The 17,136-nt window shown below is 37.5% G+C and overlaps 1 protein-coding gene across 2 annotated transcripts in view; it reads right to left on the reverse strand.

The window, feature by feature from the left end:
- Ankhd1 (ankyrin repeat and KH domain containing 1) overlaps positions 1-17,136 on the reverse strand; it is a 109,729-nt gene that overhangs the window by 79,642 nt on the left and 12,951 nt on the right. For both annotated transcript variants that reach the window (XM_048442388.3, XM_048442386.3), the window contains exons 2-5: positions 12,540-12,690; positions 8,751-8,907; positions 4,148-4,295; positions 1,989-2,136 (exon numbers count right to left, since the gene is read on the reverse strand). In XM_048442388.3, the coding sequence (XP_048298345.1) occupies positions 1,989-2,136; positions 4,148-4,295; positions 8,751-8,907; positions 12,540-12,690 (604 nt within the window). The remainder of the gene's footprint in view (positions 1-1,988; positions 2,137-4,147; positions 4,296-8,750; positions 8,908-12,539; positions 12,691-17,136) is intronic.

The raw sequence follows: 17,136 nt of genomic DNA on the forward strand, positions 1-17,136 counted from the left end.
TAAGTTTCAGGATAGCCAGGACTGTTAAAGAGAAATCCTGTCTCGAAAAAATGAAAACAAAAAAAAATAGTGTTCTCTCATCTATTCTTATGCCATGTCTTTGCTTCACTATCACAGACTCTAATGCTTTCAAAACTATAAACCCAGTTAAGTGCTTTCTTTTAGAAGTTGTTTTGATCACAATGTCTTGTCACAGCAACAGGAAAGTAACTAATTTATGGTAACTAGTAACTAGTATCTGGTTTATGTGATGCTAGGAATCAAACTGAGGGTTTTACACATGCTTGGTAAGTACTATACCAACTTATTTACATTCCCAGCTCCAGATCTAAATTTAAATCATACTTTTAATATATATATATCAGTAGATAGCCTATTAAAACTTTCTTTATGGCATTTTAACAAAGAGGAGGGAGAAGTTGGGGATGGGCAGCATTTTCTTATTAATAAATGTATTAGTATACCATAAATAAAAATCTGACACCATAAACACAAAGCCAAAGGAGCTATATAAAGAACTATAGGAGATATAGTTCATAACTTTTTCTTTATACATTACATATCACTGGGACAAAAGAAATATTTTGTAGCAGAAAAACTGTTCATCTTGACCAAATAGAACCTACATAGTTTGTTTCTGAGATAGTTTTATTATGCAGACTAGAACTGTCCTGGAAGACCCTATATATCAAACACGTGTTTCAAACACACAGCAATCCTCCTGCCTCAGGTTTCTAAGTGTGAAGATTATACACAAGTGCCTCTTTATGGTTTAAGTTTATGGTAGATTTGCTGTTGTTGGAAACAGAACCTTGCTATCAACCCCAAACTATCCCTAAATCCAAGAAGCCCCCACTTCAGCCTCCTGAGTACTAGAATTTCAGTAAGGCTGCACATTGACTTAAAGACTTTTCAGCCAGGAGTGATGGTACATGCTATAATTCCTATACTCTAGAGGCTGAAAAGAGGATTTTTGAGTGCAAAGGCCATTCTGGTCTACACATTGAGACCATAATTCAACAATTACAACAAAGACTATGAAAGATACCAAAGTCAACATTATTTTCAGAAGGCTTCCATTCATTTTTCCCAATAATCTAACTTTTAAAAATTACATTTATTTGTTTTCTGTGTGTATGAGGTAGGATATGTGTATGCCATGATTCAAATGTGAAATAAGAGGTCAATTTTCAAGAGCTGGTTCTCTCCTTCTGCCACCTGGAAATTGAACTCGGGTTCTTAAGCCTGGCCAAGTTGCCTTACCCACAGTGCCATCTCACCTCACCAATGCTCCAGTAATCAAATTTACTTTTTTTTTTCTTCACTTTATGTGCTGTATTGGTTTTTGTCTGTATGTATGTGTGAGAATGCCAGATCCCCTGGGAAAGAATTACGGACAGTTGTGAGCTGACATGTCAAGCTGGAGATTGAACCCAGGTCCTCTGGAAGAATAGCTAGTTCTCCTAACCACTGAGCCATCTCACCAGCCACTGCAGTAAATTTTTTATCTATCTATCTATCTATCTATCTATCTATCTATCTATCTATCTATCTATCTATCTATTTTTTGGTTTTTCGAGACAGGGTTTCTCTGTGGCTTTGGAGCCTGTCCTGGAACTAGCTCTTGTAGACCAGGCTGGTCTCGGAACTCACAGAGATCTGCCTGCCTCTGCCTCCCGAGTGCTGGGATTAAAAGCGTGCGCCACCACTGCCTGGCTCAAATTTTTATTAATCATGTTATAATAAATTACATCTTCTTTCTTTTCCTTTTTTTGTTTCTTTGATTTTTGTGACAGGGTTTTTCTATGTACCCTTGGCTGTTCTGGAACTCACTCTGTAGACCAGGCTGGCCTTAAACTCACAGAGATCCACCTGCCTCTGCCTCCTGAGTGCTCGGATTAAAGGTGTGTGCCACCACTGCCTGGCAGTCAGTTTATAAAGCTAAAAAGAAATATGTCAGTTTTTCCTTTATATCAATTTCTACATACCCGTTGCTGACTGGGAGTTGACATCTGCATCATGAAGAAGTAATAATTTCACAATATCTAAATAACCTCCACTGGAAGCTGCCATCAGAGGAGTTATATCTCCTTTATTCCCTCTATCTTCAACATTAGCATGCATAGCTAGTAGTACCTTTAAAAACACACAAAGAAGTAGTTATTGCTTACTATTAATAGTACTTACAGACAAAATATTCAGTTTGAGACGATAACCTTTTGAGATAGGGATAAAAAGATAGGTAAAAATAATCACCTGTTAGGAAAATCCAAATTTTACTGGTCAAGATGACAGGTCAGATCATATATTTTTCCAATACTATTTGAGAGACAAGATCTCATGAATCTGAAGCTGGTCTTAAACCAAGTAGGCAGCCAAGTACAACCTTGAATCCCAAGTCCTCCTGTCTCCACAACCCAAATGCTAGGGTTATAGGCATGCACCACCACTTCTAGCTATTACATGTCAATTTTTTTTTTTTAAAGAATTACTTATTTACTATACATACAGTGTCTGCCTGCACACCAGGAGAGGGCACCAGATCTCATTACAGATGGTTGTGAGACACCATGTGGTTGCTGGAAATTGAACTCAGGATGTCTGGAAGAACAGTCAGTGCTCTTAACCTCTGAGCCATCTCTCCAGTCCCCCATGCTAATCTTTAAATAAAGATCTCATTAGCCATCCTATTATATATGTCTGCTCTTGAAAAAAAATTTGTGCTATGCTTAAGATTGTATAGAAAGAGAACAATAAAAATGGTTTATTTTCCAATATTGCTCCATATAGAAGAAAAAAAACTAGAACAGGATATTCTACCTGAATGGAGAATAAATAAACTTCTACTTTCCTTTATAGTTATATTTTTATTTGTTTTTTATTGTTTTTTTGGGACAGAGATTTAATACCTAGCTCAGTCTGGTCTCGAAGTTGTTTGCTTGTGCCAGTGCAGGTGAGCACCACCATCACATTAATTCTCTTTGTGTGAACAGGCACACAAGGATCACAGCAGACAGGTGGAAGCCAGAGGACAACTTGTAGGAACTGAATCTCTCTCTCTTCACTAGGTGGGCTTCAGTAATCAAACATAAAGTCAGGCCCCCATCCCAACTGACCAGTTATCTATTTATTTATTTTTTAAATTATTTTGGGTGTATGGGTGTTTTGCCTGCCTTTATGTCTGTGCACCACATCCTTGCACAGTGCCAGTAGAGCCCATAGGCTCTGGAACTGGAGTTACAGATGATTGTGAGCTACCACGGGGGTGCTAGGTCCTCTTGAAGAACAACCAGTGCTCTTAACCACTAAGCCACCTCTCAGACCCCAGTTACATACTATTTTTCTTTTCTTTTCCAAGAAAGGGTTTCTTTGTGAAGCCTTGGCTGTCCTAGAACTCACTCTGTAGACCAGGCTAGCCTTGAACTCAAGAGATCCACCTGCTTTTACCGCCTAAATCCTGAGATTAAAAGTGTGTGCCACTACTGCCTGGCTTATCTACTATTTTTAAAAGTTTAGAACTGAGGATAGGGTGCAGTAGATAGTGTTCACCATGAAGACCTGAGGGCTGGAGTTCTAAGAACTTGAGAGGCAGAAACAGGAGATCTCCAGGGCAAGCAGGCTAGCTAGAGAAGCAAATTGGTAACTCCAGGTTCACCAAAGTAAAAGATCCTATCTCACTGAACCAAGTGGAGAATGGTCAAGAAAGACACACCTAATATCAACTTCTGCCCAACATAGCTCCACACATATTCAAACATACACACACAACATATGTACACAAAAATCCCCCAAACAGAAGAGCTTAAAATATGATTACTCAGTGATTCTTACTCAATAGGATAAGCTTTGAATACATGATATAAAAATAAACTATGCCTAGCTACACACACACAGACACACATACAAAATGAATTGTGTATATTTCTAAAAGAGAAAGGGAAGGGAGGATCTGGCCTCTAACCATATTTTCTTTTATAAGTAATAAAAATAACTAAAATACCCAATCCTCTCTATAATTTTAAACACTAATGATTATTTCGGGGCTGGAGATGTAGCTTAGGGATAAAGAACTTACCTCATAATCATAAGACCCTGGATTTGATGATCCCCAGCACTACTAAAATGAATAAAGGTTACTTCTGCTTACTTGTGCCAGTTCATAATATCCTGCTGAGCAAGCCAAACACAGCAGGCTTTCTCCTTCTTCTGTATGTTCATTTACACTTCTGCCTTCATCTAGCAATTTGCGAACGGCATTTACATCTCCATCTGAACAAGCTTCTGCCAGACTGCGACTACAATCAAACATTACATGAAATTAACTGATGGAAAAGGACTCATGATCCTATAATACAAAATTAAATCAAACAAATACATATACAAAATGTACTAAGATAAACTACCATGAGTATTTTATGTGCCAAGCATCCTATCCCTAGCTGTAATTATATACATGCTTCAACTAGGTAAAAATAAGAATTTGAAAATAGCTGTCATTTTTATTATTATTACAGATATATTCTTGAGTTATAGACAATTGTTAGCCACCATGTGCATTCTAGGATCCAAACCTGGGTCCTCTATAAGAGCAGCAAGTGCTCCTAACTGCTGAGCAATCTCTTCTGCTCTATTTTTTTTTGTTTTTTTGTTTTTTTTAAGTAGTATAGACAGTATGGGTTTCATTACCAATTTTCATACATACTTTATTTCTGTTGATTCTCTTCTCTTCCTATACTGCTTTCCTAACAATCTTCCTCCAATAACAGCTGTTCTTAAGTTTTCAAAATCTTCCTGGTAAAATTTTTATATCTGAACTTGACTTCACAAAATAGCAATCCTCAAAGCTTACAGAATCAAAGCAACTAACAGAATCATTGTTAGTTTTAGAATCTAGAAGTAACTTGTGTTTGCTTATTGATATGGGCCTAATGAATCCCCAAACTCTATTATGTAATGCTAGGATTACACTCACATTCGACCAAACCTGGTTCTGGTACAGATTCTGACAGGCACAGAGGGACTGAAGGCCAGTAAGATGGTTGAGTGGGGAAAGGCAAATGCTGCCAAGCCTGATAATCTGAGTTTCAAACCTTACTGGCCCTCAGGCTCTGTAACTTCAAGTTTACTAAGACATGAATGCTGGTTTTTAAAATGCAACAATACTGGAGGTCCTAGAAGAATATTTGAGCAATATTTTTTAAAAAGACAGGTCTTTCTACATAGCCCTGGCTGTCCTGGAACTCACTAAGTGAACCAGAGTAGCCTAGAACTCAGAGATTCACCTGCTTCAGCTTCCCAAGTGCTGGGATTAAAGGCATGGGCTACTGGTGTCATTTTAGCAATTTAAGATTTTGAAAGTTATGTAAGCTTAATTTATCCAAAATCACATTTAGACAACAGATCATATAACAGCAGCAGTGAAAGCATCAGCACTAGCTCTGCAGTGGATTCCTCAGCAGAGAAAACAGTAGGATCTCAGGGTGAATTATGAGCTTTTTTTTTTTAACATTTATTTAATTGTGTGTATATGTGTGTACATGTATATGTTTACCTTGTCACAGAACAAATATATGGAGTTTATTTTCTCCCTCTAACATGTGTGTCCCAAGAATCAAACTCATATAATTAGGCTTGGTAGTAAGACCTTTAACCACTTGAGCCATCTTTCTGGGCCAGAGATATTAATTTCAAATCCCAAAACATCAACAAAAAAATAATTCTCCTGGTATAAGTCTCATAGTAGAACTATTCTTATACAAAGGTAGGTATAAAATAATCAATGTGGGGCTCGAGAGATGACTCAGTAGTTAAGAGAACCTGCTCCTCCTGCAGAGGACCTGGGTTCAGTTCACAACCATCTGTAACTTCAATTACAAAGGCTCTGTCAATCTGACACTCTTCTTCACAAGCATCAGGCATGCATGTGATGCAAATATACACATGCAGCAAGCGTGTATTCTCACACATCAAGTAAAGTATTTTTAAAAATAATACTGTCATTAAACAAAATCAGAGTGTTAGCCAGTTTGTTTAGAGTTTTGTTTTTCAGCTTTAAGTGTTAAAAATAACTAAAAATGTAACTGATGTAGTACAAAAGGACTGCCTTTTTTCTGTTGCTGTTTTTGGTATGGGTTGAAGCTTAAATTTTCTCAAAGCATTAATTACAGTAATCATAATCTACGAATGAATCCTGAGTTCTTATAATTAAAATTAACATCACAGTTTTGGCCCTACTACCTGTGTTTGCTTTTTTTGTTTGTTCTTCTTTATCTAAGACAGGGTTTCTCTGTGTACCTTTGGAGCCTGTCCTGGAACTTGCTCTGTAGAACAGACTGGCCTTAAAACTGACAGAGATCCACCTGCCTCTGCCCCCCAAGAGCTGGGACTGAAGGTGTGGGCCACCACCAATCAGCTTCTGCTACTTGTGTTAACAAACACCATTGTAACAGACTGCATAAAAGTCACCCACGATGAGTCCAATTAACTGGTCTGTTGTTCTTTGAGACAGGGTGTCATTATTTGTCTTTGGCTGTCCTAGAACTCACTATGTAAATCAGGCTGTCCCTGAACTCATAGATCTGCTTGCCAGTTTCCTTAATGAGTCAGATTAAATGATTTTTTGCAAAGATACTATTTTTTCCCCTGTGTAAAAAAGACATCTTTTGAGGCATTAGGTAGATAAGCTTTTTAAAGGCTACTACCATACTGATCCACAAAGGTATTTGTGTACATGAACCTATGGCTTAAAGTCTTACTGTGGTAAAAACAGTTGCTATAAAATAACTTACTGATCCTGGCAGTGATGGGGCACATCTTTAATCCTAGCACTCAGGAGGCAGAGGCAGGGGATCTCTGTAAGTTTGAAGTCAACCTGGTCTACCAAGTACATTCCAGGATGGCCAGGACTACACAGTAAAAACCTATCTCAAAAAACAAACAAACCAATAAATGAAACCAAATTCATGAACTTACTTTTTCTTTCCTTTTTTTTTTTTCTTTTTTTCTTTTGGTTTTTTGAGACCCCTGTTTCTCTGTAGCTTTAGGGCCTATCCTGGAACTAGCTCATGTAGACCAGGCTGGCCTTGAACTCAGAGATCTGTCTCTGTGCTCCCCCCCCACCAAGTGCTAGGATTAAAGACATGCACCACCACCACCCAGCTCCTTTTCCTTTCATTAAGACACAGACTCTCATGCTATAGTCTCGGCAGTCCTCAAACTAACTCACTATGTAATCCATGCTGGCCTTGAACTCACACTAGTCATCTCATTTCAGTCTCACAAGTGCTGAGATTACAGGTATGCCAGCACACATAACTTAAATCCAGGAAACTACCTATATTGCCTATTAAAACGCAGATTTTGATCCAGGACATCAGGGTTGCAGTCCAGGCTTTCTCATACAGCTCAGGCCGAGTTCAACTTCATTATATAGCCATGGCTGGCCTTGAACTGCCAATGCTCCTGCCTCTACCTACAGAGTGCTAAGTATTACAAACATATGCCACCACACATAGCCTAATACTGTACACTTCAAACAAGCTCTGATATATACTCATTTTCCACAGACCATATTTAAACAACCAGCAACTAGACTGTTAAGTAATCCATTTAATTTATAACTAATCAAGTAGTTAGGGTTGAATTACTGTAACCTTTAGAATGTGTAACTTATTTTGAAGAAACTAGGTCTTACTCAGTTTAGATTTCTCATATACTGAAATACTGAATACCCACAAAAATGTTTAATAGTGAATTGAAATCTAAGTACAATGGCTCACACTTTTAACACCAGCATTCAAGGAAGCTGAGGTGGGACTGCTGAGAATTCAAGGGCTGCCTGGGCTACAGAGTGAGATCTTGTCTCAAAAAATAAAACCAGTACCCAGCAGTGACGTGGGATGCCCTTCTGTATGCTGTGAATACATTTTATAACTATTGGTTAATAAAGAAGCTGCTTTGGCCTATGGCAGGACAGAATATAGTTAGGCAGAAAATCCAAGCAGAGAAATGGAGAAAGAAGGCAGAGTTGGGAAGATGCCAACAGTCACTGGGGAGGCAAGATGTGAGGTAACAAGCCATGAGCCTCATAGTAAAATATAGAATAATAGAATAGAATTGGGTTAAGTTATTTAAAGTTAACTAAGCCTGAACTAATAGGCCAAACAGTTTGTAATTAATATTAAGCCTCAGAGTGAATATTCGGGAACTGGCAGGTGTGAAAGAAACCTCCAGTTACACAGCAGGGTGAGGTATCTTTAATCCCAGCATTTAGGAGCCAGAGAAAGCTCTGTGAGCCAAGTGCCTGATCTATTTAGCACATTCCAGGATATGTAAAGCATTCCTGACTAGCCAGGGCTACTTAGTGAGACTTTGTTTCAAAAAACAAAACAAACATTTTCTAGTCCATTAAGTGTTTCTGAGGGGAGAGGGGGTACATGTGTAGTGACCATACATACACGTAAATAGTCATACACATAAGAATAAAAAAGCACTTAACTCTAGCACTTAAAAGAGGCAGACAGATCTCTGAGTTCGAGGGTAGCCTGATCTACAGTGAATTCCAGGACAGCCAGGGCTATGTGGAGAGATTCAGCTTCAAAAAAGTTGAGTAAAGTTATCATTTTAATATTTATATAGTATGTACATATTCATATACCAACCTAAAATGTAACATCTCCTCAAATACCCACTTGGCTCATATTTTTCCAAGAAAACATTTAATACTAACTAGTAAAGTATTGAATACATACGTGTCCACTTGTCCTGTACTGTGTGTGTTCTCCGCTCTCATGCGGGTCAGTGCAGCAGCAGCTTCATCCAGTGCACAACTAACTGAAGATGTCAGTCTCCGGAGTACTTCAGGATCTGCAAAAGCTTTACCATCAGCAGTTGACAATTTGCCAATTCCTTAGTCAACGAGGCAATGCAGGGAAAGAAAAAGCAAAAATTGTTGAAATTATATTTTAAGCACCATTACACATGTCAAAGAAATCACATAGACCCTATATATGAACCTGACAGTAAAAATAAGGTTGATGATTTCAGTTCTACCACTAACGTCAAGCCATACATATTAACTTTTCCTACACCTGATTCTGAATTTGACTTAATATGATCCTTATTGTACCAGATGAGTAATTCACTTGAAGAACTGTCAAGAAAAATCAATAAACTCTCTAGCACACGGCACTTGCCCATTCTATTTTCAGTAGCAAAGTAATTTATCATAATAAACAATCCAACATTTTTTCCCAATTTTGGTCAAATATCCACTTAACATCGTCTGGAATAATGCTTTAAATTGAGTCTGACAGATACCATAAATGAAAAACCAAAATATGCAACACCAAATGAATTTATTTAATTTATAAAAAGGTTCCAAAATTTCTTTTATATCCTTTGATATAAAATGTTAAAAAGCTGTTAACAATCTTTCTGAACCTCTAACAGTATATTGAGATTTTGGTTTTCATTATTGTTATTATTTTGTTTGCATGAGCATGTATGTATATATAGGAGAATACGGTGTATGTATATATAGTGTATGCACATGTGTGTAGGTGCACATGCTTTTGTGTAGGCCAGAGGAGGATATCACATGTCTTGCTTTAGTACTCTCCACCTTTGTCCTTCTAAATTCAGTCTCTCACTGAACTAGTAGCAAGGCTGACAGCCAGCAAGCCCCAGGGAATCGCCTGTCTGCTTCCCTCATAGCACTGGAGTTACAAGCCTGCCACACCTGACTTTTTATGTAGTGTGGGATCCAAACTAATGCCCTCATACTTGCACAGCAAGCACTCTTATCCATGGAGACATCTATCCAACACCTCATATACATATACACACACATACATATACATACATATATGTACACACACATATATATTTAATTAATTAATTTTTGGTATGGACTTGCTGTATGACCTATGCTGATCTTGAACTTCTGATCCTCTTGAGTTTCCTGAGTACTGAGATCATCTGTGCTTACCACATACCTGGTTAGTAGTACAAGGAAGCTAACTTATGAGCTTTAAGACTTTTTATTTTGAATTTTCAGTATTTTAATAGTCTTTATTCCCCTGGCTTTTATATTGTCTAGGCTGGTCTCAAATGTAATGCACAGACGAAGCTGGCTCTGAACTCCTGATCCATCTGCCTCCAACCCACAACTGCTAGGATTCTAGGCACATAACACAACGCCAGCTAACAGCTAATATAAAGTAAAAATATGGCATTTAATGTATAGCTATCATTTTTAATTTATTTGAAACAAGGTCTCTCTTTGTAGTCCTGGTTATTTCTTTATTTAGGCCTTCTTTGGGCCTCTCTATGTGGTCCTGGCTGCCCTGGAACTCAATATGTAGACCAGGTACCCTGGTCTCAAACTCAAGAGATCCACCAGCCACTGCCTCTTGAGTGCTGGGTTTAAAGGCATGTACCACCAATGCCTGGCTTAGGTATTATTTTAAAAATAGAATATATGAGGAAATAAGATGACTCCTCAAGTAAAAGCACCTGATGCCAAGCATGATGACCGGAGTTTAACCTCAGTGACCCACAAGATAATAGGAGAAAATTAACTCCTGAAAGTTATCCTTTGACCTCCAAATTCATGATGTGGCACAAGTACCCACATACATACATATGCACAAATAAAAAAGAAAAACATAATAAAATTAAATAAATAATTTTAAATAAATAATAAATTTATTAACCTATCAATACCTCTAAAAAAATTTTTTGTTTTTAAGATAAGGCCTATGTAGCCAAGGCTGGCCTTCAATCGCTAATTCTTGTACCTTAGCCTCCCAGGTGCTAGAAGCACAGGTATGAGCCACCATACCTACCTACACATACAGTCAAGAAAAAAAAAAATTCTAGGCCAGGGTGGTCACAGATTTGTACTAATCTTTCTACTTCAGCCTCCCAAGTGACAGAATTGTAAGCATGCACTCCAAAAAGTTGGCTAGAGTTCCTTCTTTTGTTTTGTTTTGTGAGAAAAGACCTTACTATGGAGGCTAAAGTATTCTTGAATTTGAGGCCCTTCTTTAGCTTTGATGTCCCAGGTGACAGGATTATAGGATTGTGCTACCATACCACACCCTGTTCTAGATTTCTGTATTTCAGAGACGACAAAAGGCTTTAATTGCAGGGCAATGGAAACTCTGTATAATAAGTAATGAGCAAACTGTACATTATAAAATAATAAGTAGGGGCTCAGCAGTTAAACTCAGTGGCTGCTCTTGCAGAAGACCTGGGTTCAATTCCCAGCACCAACATGGCAGCTCACATCTGTCTACGATTCCATTCCAGGGCTTCTGACACCCTCACACAAAAATACATGCAGGCAAAAAACCACCAATGATCATAAAATTTAAAATAACAATAAATTAAATAATATATTATTTATATAAATAATATATTTTTTTGAGAAAATATGTGTCTCAGCTTCCCTTACACATATGTACAACACCCAGTGAGAAAGCATGTTTATCATATATTATTCCTGTACATAGGTATTTTAGTTTTTTATGTATACTGAGGAACCCATGTGGGTGCTGGGAATTGAACTCAGGTCCTCTGGAAGAACAGTCAGTGCTCTTAACTGCTGAGACACCTCTCCAGCCCCTGAATCATTTTTCAAGACAAAATTTCATACTGCAGCTCTAGTTGGCTTGGAAATCACTATGTAGCCCAGGCTATCCAGCAAAAGAATAGACAGCCCTATAGAGGGCTAGTATTATAGATATAAGCTACCATATTACACCTATCACACATTTTCTTTGCTGGTACTTCAAAACTAGTAGTTTGGCATAGCCTGGTATATTTTAGTCTAAGTTTGTGCTCATTTAAAAATAAAAACAGTGGTAGCTAGAGAGATGGCTCAGAGGTTAAGAGTACTGGCTGTACTTCCAGAGGCCCTGAGTTAAATTCCCAGCAACCACATGGTGGCTCACAACCATCTACAATGAGATCTAGTGCCCTCTTCTGGCTTGGAGGCACACGTGCAAGCAAAACACTATATATAATAAATAAATCTTTTTTAAAAAAGTATAAAAAAATAAAAATAGCTAAATTATAGAAATTTAGGTAATCAGTAATTAAAATGAATAAGTAAACAATATTAGAATTTCCTGGATAAGTTAAAATACAATAAAAATTTTATAAACTACACTTAATTCCTATTTTTTATGCACCTGTTTTCCTTGATAACTAAGTATCTCTATTAACTTAAAAAATAGTCAAAAATTATTCATTGTATTCAACCAAGAATTTTTAAAATACAGAATGTGAAATTTTTAGGAAATAAGATAAACATTAGAGATAGTAAATTTGGTATGTCAAATATTCCTAAGATAATCTTGTATGAAATGTTAGAGAGATCTACACTTTTGTTGTCATTGTTGAGACAGGGTCTCTCCATGTAGACCATGGTCCTACAGAGATCCTCCTGCCTCTGCTTCCCAAGTGCTAGGACTAAAGGCATGGGCCGCCATTCCTGGTAAGATCTACTTTTAAAGAGAAAATCAGTAGAGTACCCGCTGCTTCTAGCAATGCTTCCAGTCTCGCCTGGGTCTCTGGATCCACTGTGCGTAAATCTGCTCCTTCTGCTGTACTTGATAAGAATATCTCTGACGTTTTAAGGACTGGGTTATCCAAATCTTCTTGGTCCAAAATAAATGATTCAACCTGTTTATGAATTAAAGATCGAATAATGATGAAGCTGATGCCAATATGACTATAATAACTATAATCTAAGTCAGTATTATTTGAAATTTAAATATAACCAGATAATTATATAAACACAAGCTATGAGGACAGAACTGAGGGAGCATTTTCTGTTAATCTTCAAGCATGACAGGTATAACTCAAACATACTAATAAGTTTCTTGAAGAGCACTGTATCTTTATGTTCCTAACACAGAGCATAAAACTCTATATACACATGTCTTTTATGAAGTATATGTGCATAAGCTCTTAGGAAATTGTACACAGAACTAGGTAGCAAAATAACAATCACATACAAACATACAGCTAGGCCTCCTATTGCAGACCTGCACTCCTAGCTGCTCAAGAAGCTGAGGCAAGAAGATCAAAGTACAAGACTTACCTAGACAACTAAGACTCTTGTCCTAAGTAAACAGAAAAAGCGCTTGGGGGGGGGGGCAGTGGAAGCTCGATGATCCAAGTTTGACCATGGGAACCCACATTGTAGGAGAGAACTATATTCTGCAAGTTGTCCTCAGACCTCTACACTGACACCCATATGTAGACATACAAACACAGATAAATTAATGTAAGTGAGAACTGGGTATTATCTTATATTAGAACACTTTCTAACATGCAAAACTCTAGCTCAATCTTCAATACTGAAAATAGATAACAGCATAGCTAGGTCATTATAAGACAACTGTCCTCTTTTCTAAATAATTTATTTTGACTTTAAAAAAAATGAGTTAGATTTTACCTACTGTTGGGTGTGGTGGTGCATGCCTAAGAATACATCATACCTAGCAGGCATCTGATTCATATTTTGCTGAAATTAATAATAGTATGAACAAAACTCAATTTAAAAATATACATTTTAAATCAAGTTATTTCTAATTGAATTTTTAAAAATTAGGGGCACAGCTTTCTTGAAATCTATTAAGATTTATTTTTAATTGTTTATATATGTATGTGCCTGTAGATATATACGTTAACATGAACACAGGTACCCTCAGAAAACAAAGACAAAGAAATCATCAGATCATTAGAACTAGAACCATAGGTGGTTTTGAGCTGCCTGACATGGATGGCTAGGAATCTAGCTCAGGTCCTCTGCAAGAACAGTGTAACAACAGCCTTAGCCAATGAGCCATCTTATGAGCCCACAATTAAAATTAATATTTAAGTCTATTTTATTTTTTCTATCTACTGTTCTGTTTCCCATATCACAAAGGTCAGAAAAACTGAAACTTTTATTATACTAATATGGTTTAAAACTAATAATGGTAAAATGCTAAAAATCTTTCAACAATAAGAACAATAAGTATCTAGTTTTTATGTTACTCTTAACCTGTATTTCTTAAAAAAAAAAAAAAATTCCCCTGGGTGGTGGTGGCGCATGCCTCTAATCCCAGCACTGGGAAAGCAGAGGAGGTGGATCTCTGTGACATCAAGGTCAGTCTGGTCTACAGCTGAGTTCCAGGACAGCCAGAGTTGATACACAGAGAAATTGTGTCTTGAAACTCATGTCCCACCCCCAAAAATGGACATTTTAGGATGGAGGTATAGCTCAGTGGAAGAACACTTAGCATGCTGAAGGCCCTAGACCTAGGTTCAAACCCCAGTACTGCTAAATGAAAAAAAAAAGACTTCTAACATAAAACATATGCATTCTTTTGATTATATACATACTATACTAAAAGGAACATCCCCTAAGCTCTCAAATACAAGTAAAAAAATTGTATTGAGTAGACAGTTAAATATTAGCAACCACAAATTTCATTTTTGATAATCTTTACAAAGCCAACACAAATTTTATTTTTGGTAGTCTTTACAAAAAGCCTTTACAGGCAAGGTGTGGTGGCACACCTCTTATCTCAGCACCTAGAAGGTTTTTACCTTTGGGTTTTAAAGCAGGAGTCTGAGAATAGCCTTGGCTACACAGTAAGTTTGAGACAAAACCTGATGTTACCCTGTCTAAAAAAAAAAAAGAAAAGAAAAGAAAAGAAAAAAAAAGTGGGGAGATCAAGATGACTCAGTGAGTAAATACGCTTGACATACAAACCTGGCAACCCAAGTTCAGACCCTAAAATTCATGCAGCAGGATAAAAAACCAACTCCCACACTTTGTCATCTGACCTACACACACACACACACACACACACACACACACCGTATAAACTTTAAAAAAAAACTCATCACTTAATCAATCACTTAAGAGATTGAGGTAGGAAGATTATGAAGGTTGAAGTTAGTCGGCTATATAACACAACCTAGTCTCAAAAAAATTGGTTACAGCATGGTGCATACCTGTAGTTTCAGCTACTTGGGATGCTGATGTAGAATAAATGATCAATGAGACAAAGAGTAGCCTGGGCAACATAGCAAGAACCCATCTCAAAAAAAAAAAGAAAGAAAGGAAGAAAGAGAGAGAGAGAGACAGAGAGAGAGAGAGAGAGAGAGAGAGAGAGAGAGAGAGAGAGAGAGAAAGTAGCTATATAAAAATAAGGTTATCACTCCTCAGCCTACTGGTTAAAATCAAGTACATAGCTGGGCATGGTGACACATGCCTTTAATTCTAGCATTCTAGAGTCAGAGGCAGGCACATCTCTTGAGTTCAAGGCCAGCCTGTTTTACATAATGAGTTTTAGGACAAATGGGGTTTTGTAGAGAGGCTTTGTCTCAACTGAACCCCCTCAGCAAAAGAAAAGTATATAAACAAATTTTAAAACCCAAAGGTCTGAATCAGGTCAAATACTGATTCTTGCTGGATGTAGGAGTACACATCTATATCCTAGTCAGAAGCTAAGGAAGAATATGTCAAGTTCAAGGCTAGTCTGGGCTGTGTTATAGAAATCCTGCCTCAAGGAACTGGAGAGAAGGCTCAGAGGTTAAGAGCACTTAATGTTCTTCTGGAGGTCCTGAGTTCAATTCTCAGCAACTACATGATGGGTCACATCCATCTGAAATGAGATCTGGTACCACCTCTTCTGGCAGAAATGCATGCATGAACACTGCATACATAATAAATACATACATCTTCAAAAAAGAAAAAGAAAAAACCTATCACTAACATTAACTGACTATATAAGTCTGTGTATGTTATATATTGTATGTTTCTTCATATGCAAATTAAGAACCATAATTTTCCTTATGTGGTACCTACAAGGTTGGTTTTTAGACTATATAAGGAAGCATTTTAGTACAGTGGAAATGAGCCCTCAACATACCATAGTTATAACTATGATTCTGGAAGTCAAAGCAGTGAAAGTAAATATTCTAGGACATACAAAATCTTGGTGTTCAGAACTATAGCAATTTGGTATGGCTCAAATATAAAAAGCAAATGGAGATCAGTGAGGAATAGTCTGTAAAGATAACAAAAGCAAAATCCAAAATAATTGTGTACGCTACGAAAATAATTTTCTTTTTGAGGGAACTATTCAACAGCCTATGCTAGCAGCAATCCCCCATTACCTCAGTCTCCACAGTTTCTGGACTACAGGTTAAAATGAAAAATATTTTAGTAAAAGAGAATTTACTCTGATATCAGGGTAAAGATCTAGAAACACAAGATTAAAGGCAGACAGACAATTATAGTATAGGTGAAAGATAGTTTCATTTACAGCAGAAGTGAGAATACAGAAAAAGGAATGAGATGTCTACAGTGAGAAGTTGCAGCAGTGTGAGCTATGAGGTCTCTGACTTGGGTTAGGGCAATGAGTTACTATGATGTGGAATTTCCCTCTGTATGCTATGATTACCATTAGTGAATAAGGAAAACTGGCTTAGCCTGTTGATAGGGCAACACTTAGGAGAAAACTAAGCTGAATGCTGGGAGAAAGAAGGGCGGAGTCAAAGAGAGGCCATGGAGCCGCCAGAGATAGACAGGCTGAAACTTTGCTGGTAGGCCACGACCTTGTGGTAATGTACAGATTAATAGAAATGGGTTAAATTAATGTTAGAGTTAGCCAATAAGAAGCTAGAGCTAATGGGCAAAGCAGTGATTTAATTAATAGTTTCTGTGTGATTATTTCAGGTTCAAACTAGCCAGGTAGCCGGGAACCAACAAGCAATCCTCCCTCCTACATTACTAATTTTAGGGCAATGCTACTTACAAAGATGATGAGGCTGAGTATGTAGTTCATTGCTAAAGCACCTGCTTAGGATGATGCCCAAAGCCATGGATTTAATGTTCAGTATCACATGTGCGCGCACACACACACAAAAGGAGGAAGAAGGAGGGACAGAATAGATGGAAGAAGGAAATGACTGTTTCAGTTTTAGAACTGGAGAGTCTGGGGGCTGGAGAGATGGCTCAGAGGTTAAGAGCATTGCCTACTCTTCCAAAGGTCCCGAGTTCAATTCCCAGCAACCACATGGTGGCTCACAACCATCTGTAATGGGGTCTGGTGCCCTCTTCTGGCC

The sequence above is a fragment of the Myodes glareolus genome, chromosome 13 (genome assembly GCF_982192425.1).
Source record: "Myodes glareolus chromosome 13, mMyoGla1.1, whole genome shotgun sequence".
Taxonomy (NCBI): Eukaryota; Metazoa; Chordata; class Mammalia; order Rodentia; family Cricetidae; genus Myodes; species Myodes glareolus.